Source organism: Coturnix japonica, chromosome Z (genome assembly GCF_001577835.2).
Source record: "Coturnix japonica isolate 7356 chromosome Z, Coturnix japonica 2.1, whole genome shotgun sequence".
In the NCBI taxonomy this organism is placed as follows: domain Eukaryota; kingdom Metazoa; phylum Chordata; class Aves; order Galliformes; family Phasianidae; genus Coturnix; species Coturnix japonica.
In genome coordinates, this window is record NC_029547.1 from 47,428,519 (window position 1) to 47,444,076 (window position 15,558).

The following is a 15,558-nucleotide window of genomic DNA, read 5'->3' on the forward strand; positions in this document are numbered from 1 at the left end:
CAAGGACAGGGCAGCACAGCATGTGGACAAGGCTGCAGGTGAGCTGCTGTGTCTAAACTAACAGAGATGGTTACCTTCACATGCAGTGTCGGGGTCTGCCATCTCTCCAGGAACCCTGCTGGTCCCTGGGGCACAGTACATAAAGTGAGCAGGCCACTGCAGCTGAAAGGTTAGTTTGGCAAATGGATATTTGGCATCTTTCTATGAAAGAAAAACACCAAGGTTCCAGGCTGAACACAAAGTGTTCCATGCCTTGTTGGATCATCTGGGTGTGCATCACCTCCCTGCATCTTCATGTCTTGTCACTGGATAAACGCAGTCACCAACAGACAAAGAGAGAAGAAATGGCCATTGCTCCTAACAGTATATCCAAATATACATACACGTATGGATATACATATCCAGATGCTCCAATGGCTGCCCCCTTCCCATAGGTACTGAGGAGCAAAACCCTGTCCTGTCCACTCTCCCCACAGTACCCAATGCATGAGCACAGTGGAACACCTCTGAGATCTGCCCCAGTCTCCACATGATATGAAACTCAGATGGCTGCTGAACCAGGAGCAAGTTTTAGGTATGCAGCAGCCCCCAGTGAACTTGCCCAAGACGCTGCTAAAAGTCAGCAGTTTTAGCATCTCCATGTTCTACTGAGCAGCTTGCCAAGCAGGCCTCCCACCTCACTGGCAGAAGACAAAACCTTTGTCACTATTCTGTGGGAAGGGCAATGTCTGAAAATGTAGTAGGGCAGTCTCCAGCAGACGTTTCAGTAGTGCCTATGGATGCTGTATGGGTGGCTGCCAGCATTACCTATGTGTGCCCAACTGAGGCAGGGATCTCGTAGAGATTTGGTAGTGATGTTTAGAGCCATGAAAGGAACATTTCACTGAGAATGCTTCTGCATGAGTTCCTACCCACCCAAGGACTGTTTTTTAGCCATGTATTCCCACACTCTCACCCTGACCACAGCACTGACACTGATTGGCTTCAAAGTCAATTTTTGTTTAATCCAAAGTCTTTTGTTTTAGTGCCTGTGCCTGCAAAGGTTCTGCACATAAAGCAAACACTGAAAGACAATTCCATGCTGCTCACCTGGAAGGGCAAGGCACTTTCTACCATCAACTTTTTTTCCTAGTCATTTCTGCCTCTTTTGCTGTTGTTTCCTGTTGCATCCCCATGGAAGGCTTTGAGGAAGAACATTTCGGGAAGGAGAGAAGGAGAGAGCCACAGCACTTTTATAACTGGAAATGTTGACAAGAAAAACTGGTAAGGAAATGTATAAAGATGTTCTACTGCACAGGAGAACTGAGGACTGTTAGATTTATACAGGCAAAATCCTTATTTTTTTTTTTTTTAATTTTTTTAAATTTTAATTTTAATTTTTTTTTTCTTAGAGGGTTTCATTTTAGCAGACAATGCATAATGTCTGTCTACTCCTGGACAGATCATCTTCATTTGATAATGCAGATATTGGAAGTGCTAAAAATATAACTTCTCCAAGCAAGTAATCAAACACGAACACGTGCCTGTGCAGATGAATATGTATGGTCCATGAGTTTGTGATTAACACTCAGTGCTTATTCTCCTAACACGTGTAAGAAGCAGGAAGACCTCAATGAGACAAAGGTGTGGTACAATCACATCAGCAAAGTTATTAGCTTTCTGGACAGCTTTTTTCCATTATGTAAAAGCTGTGTTTGTATTAGGATAGCAGTCAGACACACCAGTGTGAGGATTACAGTTGGTTTTTACATAATGGATTATCCAGATTAAGTGTTTTATTCAGGCACACGAGCAAAAATAACCAATTAGTGACTTTGCAGATTCGTTATTTAAAGGCAGCTGGAGGGCGATTGACACAAAACCCTCCTGCTGACTGCAGCCCAAAGACTGAAGCAGAGTAGTCTCAGGGATCTCCAGCACCTCTATCCAACAGGTAGGTGTCTATTCAGCAGAGGTGGGACAGATCAGCAGATCTTGCAGTAGGAAAGAGCAGCTTGCACAGCAGGGAACAGAGTAGCTGCTGGGGTGTCTGGAAGACGTGGGTTGGGTTGGTAGCTGTGTTTGGATGCTGAAGGTAAGCTACAGGTAGCTGTGTTTTTTTCTGGGCATGAGAACAGGTACTCAGGATCAAGTACTCTGCAAGAAAGTATGTGTAGTTGTTCTCCCTTTCCAAAGTGTGCAGAACAAATATACAGAAGTACAGGTGAGAGTGGGAAATTAATACATCCATAGCCATCTGGTAGCTGTGCTTTCACAGCAGATCAAGCTTCTAGAAATGGAGTACTCTTTGTTATGTTTTTAGGGGAAATGATGTAAGGTTAAACAATCCTAGAAGGTATTTTTCTAGGAGGACCCTGATTCACTGACAAGAGTTGGTCATAATGAACACAGCTTTGCTGTTTTCAGCGTGACATGGACACTCTGAAATAACATCTTTCCATCCTACAATGCTATGCCAGAATTCATCAGACTGTTATTCTCTGCAGTGCTACTACTGTCAAGCAAAATTCTCTTGCAAAGCAATTGCCAATGGAGACTTGGCTGGAATCAGGCACCACAATGACCCAAGTTTCTCAATGCACAAAACAGTAGAGTACTGAATGTTGAAGAAAACTATCTTTAAAATTAGGAGCTATAAATATAGCAGGATATTTCTGTAGGCATAGCATTAGCTATCCACATTTATTGCATGAAATAAACCTCTGCACATTTGCTTTTGTCTTGCAGAATGAAATATGCACAATACGTTTTCCTGGCATCAATCTTCTCCACGGTTGAATATAGCCTAGCTCAGACCTGTGCAGTGGACTCTTTCTCCGTGAAAGATAATTTTGATCCAAAAAGGGTAATTATGGTTACTTCATCTTGAGTATGTGTGAAGAAGATTTACTATATGAACTCGTTTTCCAACTTAAAGGTTGCTAAACGGGTTCCTCACCAAGAAGTTAACTTCTTTCACACACTGTCTCTCAAATGCTGCTTCTACAGTTTGCTTGCCTTGTTACTGCTTAACCTCCTGAGTGTTATGGAAAAGCTGGCCCCACAAGTCAGGGATGTCACACTGTTACACCCAGCCTTTGTAGGCTGAAATTCAGCTCAGACCTCAATCAAATTTAACACAGCTAAATTCAGCTTTCCCTGGTTTTCCCATGGACATTGTTTTCATGGGCAGTGTTAACTTCTGAGGACTTTTCTGCCTTTCACTGACCTGCTTACATCTTATTTCATTTTACTAGATATTGCTTTTGCACTCGTGAAAACTCCGTGGGTTTTTTTAGGAATTTTCTTAATCTCACTCCTCCCACACCCTGCCCAGTTGCTTGTCTGCCCCAGCACATCATTTCCTCTCTGTATCACCTCCTGCTCTGCAGGGTAGACCCTTGGCACTGTTTGAGACCAGCTTTGGCCCTTAGCAGCCACCAGGGTGACTCCAGACAGGTTGCTGGTGTCTTTGTGACTGCATTTCTTTATTTTTATGGTCATCTTCCATGGAACAGCTGGTTGCTAAACAGTAACTGGATTCACATCAGGCATTACAGGGCAGGAGAAGCTCAGAGTTGAGTCACTTTGTCAAGCATGTCTCAAATGATAGAGGAAATGCAGACAGAAATGCAGAGCAGCAAGACCCATTTCTCAGGGCATGAGACAAGGGTTTACCACACAGCAGAGCAGGACCTGCTCGGGATGTACCCATACGGCTTACATTCTCCACAGGCAAAGCAATCAGTAGCCAGAAGAGCACTGTGTTTATAGAAATGCTTTTGTGCTAACCTTGCAGTGGTAAATAATCTATATAGTAATAATCTTTCAATTTAGTATGCAGGGAAATGGTATGCCTTGGCCAAGAAGGATCCAGAAGGCCTTTTCCTTCAGGATAACATCTCTGCTGAATACACCGTTGAGGAAGATGGCACAATGACAGCATCTTCCAAGGGCCGGGTGAAGCTTTTTGGGTGAGCTTTCTTAATTTCTAGCTCCAGCAGCTGTTATGAGGTACTCAAGGTGGGGGCATGGATGGTGATCTGTCCTGGGTGCACTACGCAACCAGGCTGTCTTTGTCCAAAAAGCAAGACTGATCAAGCCAATACATAAATGGTTGGACTTCTGAGTCTGGGTTAGTTCTCACCCTGGCTCTGGTCTGGATGCATCAAAAAACAACTGCATAAGCTCCAGTTCAATTATAAAGCCCAGTCTTGAATATGAAACAGTTAAGTGAACTGCAGCCAAGAGAAAAGAGCTAGCAAGCCTGCAGGCAGATGAGTGCACAACATTGTTGATTTCACAGAGGTTCAAGGGAAGGAAATGAGCATAAGCAAGCACTGCTCTTGCTGATCATTCAACATGGCTTTAAACTGGCTTCTGAGGAAAATGCTCAGTTCGCTCTTGGGTACCACTATGGTGCCTGAACAGACAGATGGGAAGAACCTTAAGAGCTCTGCTTGTCAGTCATGGTTACTGTAAGGGGTCACAGTATATGTAGGGATTAAATAGCTTTCTGCATGTGGAAAAGTCTGGGGCTTCCAGCAGGCCAGTGCTAGTTCTGTTCTGCATCAGCTACTGAATACTGCATGAGTAAGAGAGCAGAGTAGGTGGCTGCAGACCTTAGTTCTAATAGCAGGGCACCCTGGGCTATTTGAAGCAGTCTGAAGGAAGCTTTGCAGGCATGCCGTGCAGTTGGGTGGGAAGATTCCTGAGTGGGCTCTTCAGAGACAAGGTGGGATATAAAGGCTGCCAGGAATTTCTTTCTGTAAAGGCAGCATAACAAGGAAATACATCCCGTGGAAAGTGAGTGGAGAACCATACTGTGGGGAGGTACAAAGCAAGCAGGTATGAATAAGGGCCATTAGAGGAAGAGGACAAAGAAGACTGTCTGCCCTGGTAGTTACAAGGCCTCCATTGTCTGGGTGAAGGATTCTGACTGGTTTGGCCAGCAGAGGCTCTCTGTGCTTGTTCCATGCATCCCTGTGCCAACAGAACAAGGAAGGTGGAAGGAGAGTAGAGCTAGCTCCCAGCAGAAGAGTTGGAGTCTGGCCTAGCCTCAGCATGGCAGCTCTGTAGATACTGGGGCCATAGCAGAGCAGCCAGGCATTGGCACTGGTAGAGCTACAAACTCACTGTGTTTAATAGCAGACTAACTTTGCAGTAGGTATGGCTGTGTCTGTTGAGCTGAACCTGGCCTGGTGCTCACCCAGTCCTCAGTGGGGCTCACCCAGTGTCTCACCATCAGTCCTGTGGGTCTCATTGCAGGTTCTGGGTAATCTGTGCTGACATGGCTGCTCAGTACACAGTGCCAGACCCGACCACTCCTGCAAAGATGTACATGACGTACCAGGGCCTGGCGAGCTATCTGTCCAGTGGTGGTGAGTGCCTCTTCCTGCCTCCTTCCTGTGCTGCCTAGAGCTTACTGCTGCCTGGATTTGTGCATTTGTGAACCACAGCTCAGGCTGCACTATGTCTGCCCCAGTTCTTCACCTCACAGGTGGAGACCTGCTGGGGGTGGGGGACTCTCAGTCTTGCAGGAGGCTGTGCAGCCCTCTGCTGAAGCTTGGCCTCTGCTGCACAGCCCAGTCTGCCATCAGTCTACCATGCCTACAGTGACAAACACGTGCTCTGCGTTTCAGGGGACAACTACTGGGTGATTGACACCGACTATGATAACTATGCCATTACTTACGCCTGCCGCAGCCTGAAGGAGGACGGCTCCTGCGATGATGGCTACTCCCTGATCTTCTCTCGCAATCCCCGTGGTCTGCCCCCTGCCATCCAGCGCATCGTGCGCCAGAAGCAGGAGGAGATCTGCATGTCTGGCCAGTTCCAGCCTGTGCTGCAGTCAGGTACCTCAAGCCAGCTCACAGAGAAATGGCTGCACAGGCAGCGTGCAGGGGGAGGTGACCACATCTACAGTCAGTGTGGCCAAGCCACAGCGAGCCAAGCTATAATTGCTTATAAGTTTTTAACTTTATAAGAAAACAGCTGCAAAGGGCAAGTCCACAGCAGGTAGAGACCCTGTTCCACGGCCCTAAGTTTCCCCTTGTGTGCTGATGCTGACACACTACAAAAGGGGACCAGCTCCTCCCTATCAGATAGGTTGGAGTACAGCAACCTGATAGTTGGAAATGGTTGGCTTGGCCACCTGAGTAACAGCATCTTACTTCATGTTTGTGCATCATCCAAGAGGAAAAGGAGGAAGAACTACCTCCAAGGAGGGACATGCTCCTCTCCTTAGCTCATTTTGTGTTCTGTGCTGTCTGAACAGCAGCAGCGAGGGGCTGTGAGCAGCAGTTCTGGCTGTGTCTGCTGGCAGTGAGTTAGCAGCTGCTCCACACACACACTAGCAGAGCATATCTAAGGCCTGTTTTGAGGACATTTTTGTTTTCCTGGAGCCACAGAATTTGATCTTCCAGCTGTCCGTGTGGTGGGAAGATTAATTTCTACAGCTATGCAGGGTGCAAAAATGTCTCTTCTTGGTGGCCATCCTTTACACATAGTACGTTGCCTGGGGATTGGCCCTGTACTAAGCCAGATGAGAGAACCTGATTTGGGTGTTCTGCACTGCTGTACAGGAAAAGGTAGAGCAAGCACTGACATCACACCTGGTTATGGGGATGGTTGGGCATCCCTGCCCTCTGCCCCTTCATATTCATGGGATCATCCTAAGGTGTTCACAGGGATAAAACTCAGTCATTGGGGACTAGCAAAGGTTGGGAGAACTGGTACAGAGTGACATGACCTGTCCTAATCGTGTTCTGTGAATCAGTAGTAGTCTCCAGTTTCACTAAAGACTAAGGCTGGTGGCAGATTCACTTACCCGGGCTGATGTTTCCTTTTCTTTCTTTGCAGGAGCCTGCTAAGAGTACATTTCTCATTCTATCCCTGAGCACAGAAGCCAGACCTCTTGGTACTGAAGCTGCCACTCAGCTAATAAATCATAGTAGTGTGTTTTCTCTGAAAAACACATGAAAATGTTGGGGATTTTGTAAACCGTGTGCAGTACAGTAGTGGTATCTGAATTTTCGAGGTAATACCTAATGTGGCATTTGTCAATAAAAGTTTTTTAAAAACCCATCTATCAGTGCTTCCTGTTGCATGCCGCTGGGGAGCAGTAGAAGCGGGTCAGCTCACTGGGAAGGCAGGAGACCAGGGTGGGCGGACACAGCCCTGCACAGGGCCAGCAGGGCTTGATCCTCACTGCCTGGTAATGTCTTAACATTATTTCTGGAACTAATTAATAGAGAAGTAGTATTTCTGAGTAGACCCCAACTCTAGAGTGAAGCCAAGCAAACGTTTCTTTCCGTAGCACTGGGCCACTGCTTTAAGTGAGCAGGTACTTGTGTTTCCAATGACACAGAAAATAACTTACTCCTCACTGCCTTCCTATGCAGTCTCTGGGCAGGCAGGTACCTCTGAGAAGTACATAGCCGGCACATTTTGTGGCCAAGCTTTTCATTGATGAAAGAACAAAAAATAATATCTATCTAGACAACTCCTTGTAGAAAAAGGGTAAACTGAATCAGCATTCAGCATTTTTGACAATTTCCACATTCCTTAGTGCAATCAAATTCACCTGGAATGTTCCTATGAATAAAACTACCAGAACAGAACACACCCCACACCATGATGAACCCTGCAGTTTGCCAGCAACACAAGGACACAGGTAATACCAAGCTGGACAGCCCTCACTCCTGAGCCCTGTGTTAGGTCTGTGGTACCTGGTTGAAATACAGAAATGCCTCAGAGCACCACATCACAAAACAGCTTCTGTGACATGCACTATCTTACAGTAGCCATAAACACCATCCACTGTATCTGCAGGAAGAACACACAAAGCGCTAACTAAAGAAGACATTTCCCCAGGGCCAGACACATGATCCTCAGGATGCAGGGGAATCTCTCAGGCTTTCTTTTCCCAGGAAGCACTGTAAAGCCTCTCAGCAAAGAAACTATGGTATTAAGGTGTTCCTTGCTTTTGTGGTCTAGGATAGCTATCTTCAAAGGAAGGAAGATGATGAACCATCTAAAGTTTAGGTCAGAAGCAGAAGAGCCGCATATAATGCAAAAGGAAAACCATGCAGATGAGAGACTATTGAGTGTTAATACAGTCCAGTCTTTTGTGCTGGACAAAGTGCAAGGTCAGTGAATCAATTTATGTTCACCACTTGTCCATCAGTTCCATGAGGAAGTATCGGGGTGGAGTTCTGTGAACTTAGGACTCGTATCACAGCTGATTAGACAACACAGGCCCCTAGATGAAGGAGCCTGACCTTTGGCCAAGGCATTCAGACCAAACTATCAGTCACAGAGAGGTGGGATTTTAAATTATCTGCAGCTATAACACACCAAGGTGGGTGGGCATTCTAGCAAGCACAATCCAGATGCAGGGCCAAGCACCTCCTTACTGCGCTAGGCACAGTCTGTCTGTAAGAGTTAGGCAGTAAAATCCTTCCTATGTCACAAAAGACTGTGCTTCCAGGAAGGCAAGGAGGACAGTGGTGACTCTGGGAGATTATACCACAGTTACACATGTGCCAGGAGCCTGAGAGAATACATCAGGATCACCTGCAGGCCCTTACTGTATGATCTGATGAGTTAATAAACACATGGATGTGAGCTAATTAGCTCGTCTATTTCTCTCCACTGAATTCTCAGACTGTAACAGGCTAGGTAAAGTGAGTTAGGCAGTAACAAGTGTATTCTGCTCCAAACCAAAGTTCTCTCACTCTACTGGGTTCAACATCTGACGTTCAGTGTATGTCCATAGGCAGACACACTTTTGCCTGCTGTTTCAGCAGGCTGATGGAAATCAGTCTATTATTCCTTGCTCCAAAATGGGTATACAGATCCCAAGTCATTCCTGTTCTGCACAAACCTTCCACTAACAAGAGAATAGAAAAAGCTGTTTATAAATGAAAAGGACTGTTGTTTTGTCCTCAGAAGGTCCTTTGGTGCTGGCAGAAAGGCTGAGATTGTGCAACAGCAGGAGGAATGCTGCAAGGATCTTGTCCTTCACATGCCAGTGCACCTCCTCACACCAAGTCCTGAGATCTGATGGTAGAATATCGTAACATGTTAAACTAGTTTTCCTTAGCCTACAGAAGTGTCCTAACCTGTAGCTGAGACAATCTATGTGTCTAAAGCCCTACTTCAGCCTTGACATTTTTTTTGGTCAGATGTCATTCTCACTTCAGTTCTATATAAGGTTGGAACTCACACCAGTCAGTCTCCTGTACCCTGAGAACAGCAGCAATGCTTCACAATTAACTGCTGACATAAGACTTCTGAGCAGCTTTCAGAGCACAGTGATTGCATCTTGTTTTAACAGGATTCATACCAGAGATGAAAAACTGATTTTATTGTGTAGCACAAAAGATGGTAACGAAAACACAGTTAAACAACATAAAGTATCCCCTTGAAAGCCTTTTCCTTTGTATTCATTTTAACAAACAACCGCAAAACAATTCCAGAAGCTTTTGCTTGTTGAAAAGAACACCATCTCATCTTGAGGTTGCAATTAGATTTTCTTATTTGTATTGCTCAACCAGCAAAAGACCTAGCTGGGTACTCTGCAGTGCTGCTTTGGCTCAGATGCTACAAAAACCACTGAGTACCTGCTACTCCCCCCTTACCACTATGCACATCCAGCACTTATAAAAGCTTAAAGTGCTGGGGGAACTGCTGTCCCAGTAAAGGAGGAGGTGGTAGAAATGAACAATTAAGCAAGAAGCCCTATGTTGGAAGCCCTATGAGACAATCAGTGGCAAACAGTCATAGAAAACTCATGTTTCAAGTACTAAGTAACAGATTTTGTAGTCATTAAAATACAGAAAAGACCAGAGCAGCAAGTTCATACGTTGCTGGAAACAAGTTCCAGCCTAGAAACTTTCTCTCCTCTATTACAGATATTTAGACTTGCTCACTGATTAAAGGAGGAAGTTTATACTAAAGCAACAAAGAAGTAGTAGAAAAATAAATAAATCTTGCTGAATATGTAAAACTTGTTTCTGAACAGTTACTGCATCATTTTTGGTCAACTGTTTTCCATGTTGCCAGTGCCGGTGAAATATTTGAAAAAGCACCATTCGCACTTTGGATGATGCTCAGTGTAGGAGAACTAAAAGAGGATTCTAGTGACAGATCTTCAAGTTGAAGTTGGTGGCTGAAGTTGGACCTGACAGAATAGATTCTACCTGCATCTACAATATTCTCAGGTCTGCTTTTGTAAATACAATTTTTATAACTACTGCATAGTCCTTGCATTGAAAACAACCGCTACATGCAGTAGTTGCCCGTGCAGGAAATCACAGAGTAAGACTACATAAATACGATGTCCTAATAAGGTTAACTGTCCTCTCATGCTGCTATATCTTCCCTGCTTCAGATGCACTATCCATACTTAAATTTATTTCTAAAAGCTGTTTTCTCAGTGGTTCCACATCATACTGGCAAATTCTGTACCTTAACTAGTGGATCTACTTACCTTCATTTTCAGATTCTTCACTTGGATCTAGTTGTAACAATGTTAAAATGCATTTTTACTATCCCCATTCTGGCAGAACTTCTCACTGATGCTTTTTTGAAACTGGTAAAGTTGTCAGCTAAGAAGGCCCTGATGGTTTTTTTTCTGTTCTGTGCAAGTCTTTATAAGTGAGGAATTGGCAGATTGGATGTAACGATCACTCCTCAGTCAAACTTAAGTGAGGAAAGAAATATTTCACCTGAATTCTGAGATCAAATGGATCTTTTAAGGCTAACTTTTGGTATAAGCACATGAACAAGTAACTAGAAAGTTTCACTGGATATACACCAACTTTTTGTATACATTTCTTTCCCATGTTGTAAATGTGTGGCCATTTTAGATAGTTTAGCTATCTCCTACTGTGCAAACTTGTTGGAGTTTCTTTTGTTTTGTTTTTTTGGGGTGTTTTTTTTTGGTCTGTTTTTCAACAAAAATGCAAGCTTTGTTGTGAGTCTGGTGAGGTGTTTGACGTCAGCCAAAGTGAGCAGCAGGGGAGATGTTTGTGTGACAAAGTTGCTCCTCTAATGGAAAACACTCCAGCTGTTTTCACTGGCATTATCCTTCCCTCTACAAGCATTTTAAAGGCACAGTTCAAACTGTGCTGGCTGTGAAGAGGGGTGACTAAAAAAAACACCCCTGCAATTTCAAGGAACTTTGTTGTTGCATAAAGTGTTTGGCATTTGCAAGGACAGCCAGAGGTGTTCTGCAGCTCATTATCTGGAGCAATAACGCACTGTAGCATGTGGTTTCTGGAATATGGAAATTCAAACTGTTCTTGATTAGTTTCCTGGCTAGTTGTCAGTTGCAGTCCTCTGTTAAATGCAATTGTATGTTATGCTGTAACACAGAAGGCTTGAACCAGCATTTTAACTTTCCTGGGAATCCAAAGCCAAGCTGCAGCTCCTTTACAATCTAAGCATAAAACTCTAGAAGGGAAACATAATGGGGAGAGATGTTACCTGAAGTGAGATTATGTAAGAGTGGAATGGAGAGGAAGAGAAACTTTTGAAGCTTGAGTCTTCACCCTAAAAAGGCAGAAACGGATGGTCTGTACAAACACAAAGACCTCCACAAAGGCAAGAAGGTGACTTAGGCAAAGGCATAGAGCAGCAGGTGCAATGTAGTCTTAAAGGCAATAACTTCCTTTGTGAGAACCTCATACATCTAAAGACAGTGGAATTGCTCTGAAACAACCCTCAGGAACACGTATGATTAACGGTGGGAAAGACAGGACCCTTCACTTCATGATCTGGATGTGAAAGTCTGGTTGCTGTGTGCTTTTCCATTACTTGGTATGTCAAGATAGCCAAGCAGCTGAAACAGGCAGCTCACTCTCAGACAGGTACTCCTTGTGCTTTTACTGCCATCCTCGCTCATACAGTGAAGTGATGGGATTGCTCCTTTTGCAGTTTTTGGTCTTCATAAATATTCAGCTGTTCTGCACATTAGATTGGTGTAAAATAGCAAATAATAATTTCTGGTTACAAAACTGAATGCCAGTCCTGTAATTGTTGTCAGCAGTGGTTGTTTGATAACACTGTCTTTGAGCTCTGAAGAGTTAATAGGGGCAGTTGCTTCTAACTTGCATTCCTAACTTGCTTTCATTCTTCCTATACTCCCCCCTTAGCTTGGGAGGAGTTTACTTTTCTGGGGAGTTGTCATTTGCAGGAAGCATACACCACTCAGTCAACAAACCAGGCACCACTCTTCAGAGTCACTTGAGAGCTTCAACATACTCCACAGGAACAGAGGACAGGCCTGCCTTTCCCCAGTAGTCAATAGCGCGCACTCTGTAAAAGCCGGAGACTGAGCTTCCTGCAAATGAAAAGGTTAGAAATGGTCAATGTGAAAGGCTGACACCGGTGGTGCTTGGAGGATGTGGAGCAGGCAGTACTTCGATAAAATGTAGGTTTGTGGAATGGACTGGGGAAGCAGTTAATTGTGTTGTGCACGCTACATAAGTGCACCTGTACCTGCCCGACTAAAAAGGCATATAAAATCCTCAGGGCCAAATGCTAGTTCTTATTTTCATTAGCACCGAGCACTTCCTCTCTTCGTATTAGGATGTGTGAGTACAGCACAGGACTGCCTTCCCAGCAGCCCTTACAGAAGAAGGCTAGGACATCTCTAAATGTTTTCCTTTTTTCTGACTTGAATTCTGCCTATTGTTGTGTGCTTGGGACAGGTTATATGCGGACAGGATCAACAAAGGACAACAACGATTATGCAAGCTGACTGAAAACCCTCTGTTCACCTCCAGTAGTGGGACGGCTTTCTCCAAAGGTATGTGAGTTGCTGTTCTGCAGCTCTGTTAGCTTTCATTCTCTATCTAGCACAAAAAAACCAGCCTTCACTAATAGACTTCGATTTCACAAACAATATAAATGCTTTTTCTAATCTATTTACTTGACTTACATCGGAGCTTTAGTATTTTTTCTTTTCCTTAAGATAAAAAAAAAATAAAAATAAAAGTGGAAATAATGAGTGTGAAATATATAACAATAAAAGCTGCAAAGATTTGGGAATTTTTTCAAGGTCGGTTGTTTGTTTTTTTACACAAACAAGTAAATATGGTACGTTCCCCAGATGAGCAGCACTAGATAATAACTGATTCTAATCTCAGAGGTTTGCCTTAGCCATGATTGATTTACAGTTTTTTGTTACCAGGGCAGCCTTCCTGTTGCAATAATACATCATGACTTAGAACTTTATTGTGTGCCCACTGTTGATACTAAGACTTTCCCAGGCTATAATAAGCTTCTATTTCCAGCAAAAGCTTCTCTGACTTGCAGTTTATCAGTATCATTTTCAGGCAAGACATCTGTTGGCAAAGACGAGCTTCACTTCTTTCTAGTGTGAAACATCTAAAACTTATGCAGCTAGTTATATCTGAAAAGAAAGCTCTAGGAAAGAGCAAAGAGATGCATCTCACATTGGTTAGGTATTCAGAAAGCTAGAACAAATTGACTGATGAAAGGACATCTTTAGTTCTTAAAGAGTGGGAACCTCAATAGCTTGTCAAATCATAGAAGGGTGTAAGCTCAGGACAGATGACCAGGAGAAGAGCAGAAGTGCAAACTTTCTATGTTCTAGCTCAGAACGCAATAAATGCATGCCAATCAACTCTTCTCAAAAGGTGGATGTGAAATCACGCCTATCTGTGTGTTGAAGTGAAGTCCTTGGGCAGTTTAACACCTCAAAACTCATTGGTGCAAAACAAGCGTAACCAAAGCTGCTTGCTCCTATCACCCTATGCCAAGAGGACTGTATAAACTGTATTTGCCACACACTTAAGCTGATTCAAGGCCAGTGGGATTGAGCCTAGACTTCAGACTTTTCTTGCTTTTAGCCTACTACCAAAACAATCAATACAATGCCAGACTCTGGTCATGTGGAGCAAGTTTTTTTGATCTCATTTTTGTATGCCTCTACATCAGCTAGGAATAGTGACGAAGGAGCTGTTTTTCCTTCTAGAGAGCACACCAGGCCTTTGTCTGGCTGATTCTGATTTCTGTGACAAAGAATTTATTCATGGCAATGTTCTTAGTAATGTCCTCATAACTGTTGCTTTTTTTTTTTTTTCCAATAAATGCTAAATTTTACAATAAGGCTTTTACAAAGTATGCAGTTCTACGGAAAAGGATATGCTCTTATTTGTGATGGGAATGTGTACACTATCAAATTACATATTTTTGGTTCTTATTAATTGAATTTTCAGACATTTATGAGTGGAGCTATTAACATGACACATAATACTATATGTGTATTATGACTTTACCTGGACTGTAGACATACAGAGTGAATATTGTGTCTTTGGTATTAATCCTCTTGTAGACTTTTCCATTTGGTGAGAACTCAACTTCAAATGTCTTTATACACCTAGAAAAGAGAACTAGACAAGTCAGTAAAAATAACTTACAATACGTGAAATTATCAGATCTCGATCACAGAAACAAAGCTGAAGTATCTAGACTGGCAATGTCATTGCTTCCTGAGGAAAAGTGGATCTATCTCAGACCACTTCTGATAGTTCATCTTCAGAGAGTTGCTACTCTAGTACAGCTTGCTGTAGTAAGAAATAGAAAGTTTTCTATTCCAGCCTGTACCCACTAAGGATGATTCCACTTAGGCACTTACTGCTGATATAGCAACTTTTATCATGGATCTTCCTGTCTGCTAAGTTGAAGAAGTACCTCTCGAAAATGTCACTGGCTACTCATGAGTAGTAGGTAGGTCTTCCTGCACAGACAACGTTTTCCCTGTAAACACTGCATGGGAGTCTGGCACTTCATTTTGTCAGGGAAATGCAATGTAGTATCACTCAAGGAGCAAGTAGTCATTAAAAAGTGAATCTCTAGGACCAGTGTCAACTTAGCAGTTCACATGTTGGTTGTATCTACCTGATAAGTCACTTACTTTGAATTTACACAGCCATCATCCCACAGCACAACAACCTGCCCCTTTGTGAGAGGGAAGAAACGAACACCAGTCACCTATTTAAAGACAAATGTCCACGTAAGAAAGCTGCACAAACCAAACAGCTAGGTCATATGTTCTGTGCACACCCTACCTTACTGAGTTTAACTCTTTCCATTAAGACTGGGGAAAAAAAACAAACTAAAATTCCTGGCTCTGTGACTTTGCAGTGTAGAGATCTCCAACCTCTAAAACTTTCGCAAGACTTTCAGAGACTCTGGAACCACTATGAACATTTTTATCATTTGGGACTGAACAAGCAGAAGCAGATATCTAATCTAAGACATCATTATTTCAGTTTATTTTTAGCTCTAAATTATTAACTGGGGAGCTGTTGTCAAAACTGGCAGCACATCATATAATTAAAAAAAAAAAACAAAACTGCATTACTGCATTATATTTTCCCACCATCTGTAAAACTCGCATTTATTGCAGTGATGGCTCCTATCACTTCTGTGGAAATGCTTTATCTTGAATTATGCCTTGGATAGCCTGTTTATCAAAGGAGAGGATAACTGCTTATTTACTGAATGTATCACAGTACTTCTAATCTATAATGGACCCAAATG

The 15,558-nt window shown here is 43.2% G+C and overlaps 3 protein-coding genes across 9 annotated transcripts in view; 2 read left to right on the plus strand and 1 right to left on the minus strand.

The window, feature by feature from the left end:
* The first annotated feature begins 1,388 nt into the window (after nt 1-1,388).
* On the plus strand, nt 1,389-7,065 carry LOC107306404 (purpurin). Its single transcript, XM_015849525.2, has 6 exons — nt 1,389-1,933; nt 2,728-2,845; nt 3,817-3,953; nt 5,248-5,360; nt 5,622-5,834; nt 6,841-7,065. The coding sequence occupies exons 2-6, from the start codon at nt 2,729-2,731 to the stop codon at nt 6,849-6,851; spliced, it is 591 nt and encodes a 196-aa protein (XP_015705011.1). The 5' UTR covers nt 1,389-1,933; nt 2,728; the 3' UTR covers nt 6,852-7,065.
* Nucleotides 7,066-9,292: 2,227 nt separating this feature from the next.
* Nucleotides 9,293-15,558, minus strand: part of IDUA (alpha-L-iduronidase) — a 48,272-nt gene continuing 42,006 nt past the window's right edge. For 2 of the 4 annotated variants that reach the window (XM_015849571.2, XM_015849572.2), the window contains exons 11-13: nt 14,930-15,006; nt 14,292-14,392; nt 9,326-12,328 (exon numbers count right to left, since the gene is read on the minus strand). In XM_015849571.2, the coding sequence (XP_015705057.1) occupies nt 12,228-12,328; nt 14,292-14,392; nt 14,930-15,006 (279 nt within the window). In that variant the 3' untranslated portion in view covers nt 9,326-12,227. Of the gene's footprint in view, nt 12,329-14,291; nt 14,393-14,929; nt 15,007-15,558 lie in introns of all 4 variants that reach the window. The other 2 variants (XM_015849569.2, XM_032441188.1) reach the window with 2 other exon arrangements.
* SLC26A1 (solute carrier family 26 member 1) overlaps nt 12,228-15,558 on the plus strand; it is a 38,199-nt gene continuing 34,868 nt past the window's right edge. Inside the window, exons 1-2 of one of the 4 annotated variants that reach the window (XM_015849561.2) lie at nt 12,228-12,342; nt 12,699-12,796. In XM_015849561.2, coding sequence (XP_015705047.1) covers nt 12,335-12,342; nt 12,699-12,796 — 106 coding nt within the window. In that variant the 5' untranslated portion in view covers nt 12,228-12,334. Of the gene's footprint in view, nt 12,419-12,698; nt 12,797-15,558 lie in introns of those variants that run through there. The other 3 variants (XM_015849560.2, XM_032441180.1, XM_032441186.1) reach the window with 3 other exon arrangements.